Below are 5252 nucleotides of genomic sequence, written 5' to 3' on the forward strand. Positions count from 1 at the left end.
ATAACTTGTACAACAAAGCACAAACTTTACTAAATGTTGCATCACAATTACTTCCAACATAAAGGCTACAACTTGCGGAATAGAACAACATTAAAAACTACAAAATATTTAGAAATAAAAATAAAAATAAAACCCACATAGAAAGCATTGAAATAATTTTAGATAACAAGGGAATTTTCAGAATAGCATACTCAAAAAGCTATTTTATCTCAGCATTGTTGGCATATTGGAGAAAGGAAGTGTTATGCACAATACAGTCCTACATACTCTTACCAAATATCTATTGCTATGTAGGATATTGCTACTAACACCTCAAGACTTGAATCAAGATATCAGACATTTCTGAATATACATCCACGATTCACAATAGTAAAACATCCATGAGAGATATTTAAGAGTCTAAGAGACACCATCTTCCTCTTGTATTTCTCATGTTAACTTCTAACTTAAATAACTGAATCAGTTTTTGATCAGTTGTGTCTTGAGTATCATTCCCTATGACATTATCTTGCATGATTGTTTCCTCACTGATTGAAATAAATCAAAACAGAATCAAGTGGAATGATCACAAATTGGTTATATTGCATTAGTTGTGGGTGATCGAAATGGTGATGTTGTGATTATCTTACAACTTCCTGTATCAGAAAAGTAGCATTGCTTGCGAACAAATTGTTTCTCTCCTCTTTTGCAACTTGATCTGTTATGAGGGTCAAGTTGCTCTGCTGAGTTTCAACTAGCACTGCCCCTATTTTCTACGAAGAAGAGAAGCTAGAGCTTGCAGTTCACCTTCATCAGGTTGGTCCTCCATGCTCACGCTTCTGGTTTTCTGCAGCGAACTCAGAAGACTCTGTGCTGCAGACGTGGGCTCCATGCTGCTGGATGGCATTCCGAAGTAGTGATGAGCTGCTTGTTGCATGCCTTGAAGCCTGTAGCCGACCTCTTCCTTCACACGGGAGTTGCTGTATGTGTCTGCAGCGCTGGATCGCCCGGGCATGCCCATGGACAAGCCTGGACTCGAGGAGACGTGTGCCTGATCCACCAGATGATGTTGCTGCATGTACTCCGGTGGAGGTTGGTTGAACACTATCCGTTGTTGATGGTGCGTTTGTTGGAGATGTGCTTGCCGGTCTGCTAATTGCGCTTGCACCATCGCCAGCTCTGCTTGTAAACTTGACACCTAAATTGCAAGAAGAAGAAGATTTTATCGATTTCAAAGCGAGTCAAACTCAGTGCTGCAAAATTGCACGATTTGATCATGAATCAATGAATCAGCTAATATCTTCAATAGGATAAAGGATCTTCCACTCTTGAACGCAATTTAAGACAATTCACAACGCAAATTGCATGTGTAAATGATTGACTTGTTGGTGTCCAGCATCTCTGCATTCTCCGACTTCCATTTAGAAAAAATCTCTAACTTAAGATATCTCTGGCTAAAGCGAACAAACAATCGACCCTATATATTGTATCCGAAGGGCTCGATCCAATAACCTCATTACATATCAGATGAACGTGAATTTCCATAACAAATAAATACGTAGGTCAAATTCAACTTCTTATTGCACTTTAAGCCAGCTATAATCGATTTTTACTGCAAAAAAAATAAAATAATTGTATCGCCGCCACAATCCTCTGCTGACCCAATCCTCAGTGCAATTTGATAAAGAAATCATGATTCACTAGCACAAATTTCAAACAGAGATTTGATATTTTGGTGGCGCTTGAGTCGTAATACATATGGTGACACTTATGCGGAAGTAAGTGTAATACTCCATGGGCTAAAACTACAAAAACTCATTAAATCAGCCAGCTGCTGAGGTGCAGCTGTAGGAACCGGTTTAATTGGCTTCCTAGAAACTTTAGATGCTGCTTCCTAGATTTTTTGGCAGTAAATCCGCTCTGACGACATCTTACCACGGTCAGTATAAAACCAGACTTTTCAGTAGTCTAACATTGGTTCCAATGACTCGTTGTCATGAAGCACTAGATAAGTAAGGGCCTAAGTAATATTCAAGAACGGCTGATAGTTATTCAGTAATGTCATGAATTGAATGGTGCATGGCATTGTTTGGGACCATTGGCATGTCATTCGTAGCAAGTACCATTTCTTGAAATATCATGTAGGTGCTGTTTCCTGTAAACTAGTCCGGGTGATCCAATCCTACAGTTAGATAGAAATACTATGTTTGTACTTCTGACAAGGATAACTTGTTGTAGCTAGTTAACTGCGAATGAACTGTTGGTAACAAAACAGAACTGATCCCTCCGTCGTATTGAGGATGGAAGTTCCGTAATGAGAATATATTCCAGCGCCAGCTAGAGAAGCTCAAGTCTAGTGAAACTGTAATGTACATCTAACATAGTTGAATCTGTTGAACGACACCCGATGAATCGATTTCTGTTAGCACAAATGTCGCAGAGACTTTGGATACGGTCATTGACTAATGGCAACGAAGATCCATTTAACTTCTGAACATACGACGCCATGTACACGATCAGACTCCAGTCTGTCAATCCGAATATCGTGGAGCTGAGGCTGGGAATGCCAAGACCTACTCTTAATCGTAAAACATGCGAGCTAACCGAATCTTTCGGGATACTAACGTTTTACAATACCGATGGTCTAGTTAGTCGCTCAAACGTTTTGTGCTTCAATCCATCCTGCTTCAGATAACGCTACATGCGGTGCCACTAATCAAAAATATATCGTCGCCTACTTCCGGTTGAAGCGTAAGGTGATCTAACATTCATGTAATACCCTAGTTAAAAGTACCGAGACTGCTGTGTAAGGTTTAGGCAAGTGTGGAAAGCATTTATCTGCGGAACAAATCTGCAAGTCGCAACAACTATGACTGGGGAAACACGGATAATCATACGAACACTAATTATTTGAGAACTCATCGGAATTCGGCAGTCAGAAGCGCGGATGAACATACTGATGAAAGGAGCTCTTAGTCTAATTCACGCCTCAGAGAGAATAGAATCACGGACCTCAGAGGTTTCCAAGTAGTTTGAGCAGCAAGTAATGATTTTACAGTAGAACGTGGGTTTGGACGGGGCTGATAACATTTGGAGAAGTAAGAACCGCGAATAGGGTGTGTCGGAGCGTACCTGCTGCTGGAGAGCGAAAATCGTGGCGACGCAGCCATACACGGGATCAGAAAGTCTAGCCTGTGCTTCATAGCTTATGGTGAGCACTGCATCGGAACGGTGGGGCGTGGGAATATGCACCAGCAGCTTCGCCACATTACTGGCACCAAACACCTTGTGCACGGCAGCAAACTTTGAAGCCCCTTGCTCCGCGCTGAAGTATGGAGCGAATATGCACCCACGGACACACTTTCGACGCAGGAATTTGCACGCGCCACAGGGCGCTCCATTGTTCATAGAGGAGCTGTACCCAACGCCAGCCCCTTTTCGCCGAGCAGAATGATTCGGATTAGTGCCCCCTCCGGTCCGGGCCGTTGTTACAGGAGAGGATGTTCTAGTCGCATTATCCAACGCCCCCCCGCATTCTTGCTCAGTGCACCCTGCCGAAGTCGAATCTGTTGCACCTGGTTCCTTACCACTCGTATCTAGATTTTGTGTCTTCGATCCACTAGGATTATTTCTCTCGGCCAGTTGGTGACCCCAATTATCTAGTTGGTCTTTATCTTTCCCTGACCAACTCTCTAGCGCCCCTCGGATGGCCTCCGGATTCCAAATCTCAAGATCCTGCCCGCTGAGGAGTAGTTCGTCGCTACCCTCAGGGTGGCGCTTCCTTCTGTCTTCCAGGTCGACGTTTGTCCCTAACCCCCACCCTGTCACTGCACTTGTAACCCTTTCGCCCCCCACAAGTTTCCGCAGTGTGGTGCTCCCTGGACTTGCCAGCCTGCTCCTAGAGGGGTCAAAGTTATCCAAACTTTGAACTTAAGCAGATACTACTGCACGATGTGCTTCTCAAAGCAAGTGAATCCAGAAAATGTAGCGATAATTAAGCACCCCACACGCATCTCATGCTTGACTTGCACCTTTAGCTTTGTCGATTGAATGAAGCTTGTGAATCCGGGGCAGGAACTGTGATTATACTTTGATGAGCTCAACTGATATTGTGGTTGAATAGATTGTCATGGATAAGATCGCGAATAACGCTGCTACGTTTCCACAAACTCTAGAGATGAAAGCATCTCCGACCAGTTCCGGTGATGTAGAACCTGCAACCCACTATGCAAAACCCTTGGCGCTAAAACATTATCCTTTATGAGCGTGCATGAAGAGGGAGAACCTCCAGATAGCATAAACGAAGACAGCTTGAAAGAAAAAATCCAGAACATTAGAACCACAAGGAAGACAGTGATGGCAGAAACCTAAGATGCTCACACGCTCGCACTTATGTTCGACGGGAACGATCGACAGGAATGGTCTTGTCAACCACTTGTTAGGAGAAGTTTGCTTGCGAATTAGAGAGAAGGAAAGTGATTTCCGCTAAGTAAATGGCCAACCCAGAATCAGCCTAAAAAGATTATACTAGTGAAGTGTTCACAATGAAGAGATACTTTGAGAGCGTGTGACTGCCGGCGCGTGTAGACAGATAGAATAGTTGATTCCGAGGGTTTTGGACTCGACAGGGTGTCGTTCAGTGTGAGCGAGAAAGAATGTAAAAGAGCGAGAGGAACCATGAATGAGCTCTTGTAGGCATGGATGTCGGAGAAGAAAACGTGGGATCATTCGCAGATCTATTTTTGCTCGGTGATAGGGACGAGACAGCTCTTCGTCAAACTCCCGCTCCCAAATTTAGCTTTAACAATTGCCCACCAGGTAATGGAATCATCGTTAACCCGATCAAAACTCAGATCAGTAACTTCGTCCCCATGGTCGGTTGCCGATTTCTGGAAGGATTGAATCGTGACGCTCCTCAGACGTCCACATGTTCCCGAATTTAGCGGCCGGTAAAGTTGCGGCCGGCATTTTCGTCTAAAAGCAAAGAATGGGAAGCAGGTTCAGGTTCATAGTTTTAAAATTCTAAAAGACTGATTGGAATCACATAGTCGGTTAGGCTACTAAGAGAATAACTGCTTACTACTTTAAGATACTTCATGCAGTCCAGCCGGAGGAGCTTCCCAGGCAAGACAAAGTTAACACGACAAAATCCACGGCATTAGTGGTGCTCAGAACAGCAAAGGACGGTGTATGGAGGAGCGGAAAATCTTACAATGGCTCCACAATCGGAGACAGATCAGTTCCTCAAAGACTCTATGACAGGCTGATAATGA

General features: G+C 43.7%; 1 protein-coding gene across 1 annotated transcript; it reads right to left on the reverse strand.

Moving 5' to 3' along the window:
- Positions 1 to 562: 562 nt before the first annotated feature.
- Positions 563 to 4628, reverse strand: LOC112281556 (LOB domain-containing protein 17). Its single transcript, XM_090249611.1, has 2 exons — positions 3112 to 4628; positions 563 to 1177 (listed from the first exon to the last, which is right to left on the reverse strand). The coding sequence occupies exons 1-2, from the start codon at positions 3385 to 3387 to the stop codon at positions 746 to 748; spliced, it is 708 nt and encodes a 235-aa protein (XP_090105737.1). The 5' UTR covers positions 3388 to 4628; the 3' UTR covers positions 563 to 745.
- Positions 4629 to 5252: the final 624 nt, after the last annotated feature.

The sequence above is a fragment of the Physcomitrium patens genome, chromosome 4 (genome assembly GCF_059467195.1).
Source record: "Physcomitrium patens ecotype Gransden chromosome 4, ASM5946719v1, whole genome shotgun sequence".
In the NCBI taxonomy this organism is placed as follows: domain Eukaryota; kingdom Viridiplantae; phylum Streptophyta; class Bryopsida; order Funariales; family Funariaceae; genus Physcomitrium; species Physcomitrium patens.

Excerpts from the sequence above, each read along its gene's own strand:
- LOC112281556 (XM_090249611.1), bottom strand. The coding sequence starts at position 3,387 with ATGAACAATGGAGCGCCCTGTGGCGCGTGCAAATTCCTGCGTCGAAAG. Across the intron at positions 1,178-3,111 it reads TTTTCGCTCTCCAGCAGCAG|GTGTCAAGTTTACAAGCAGA; the intron begins GTACGCTCCGAC and ends CTTGCAATTTAG.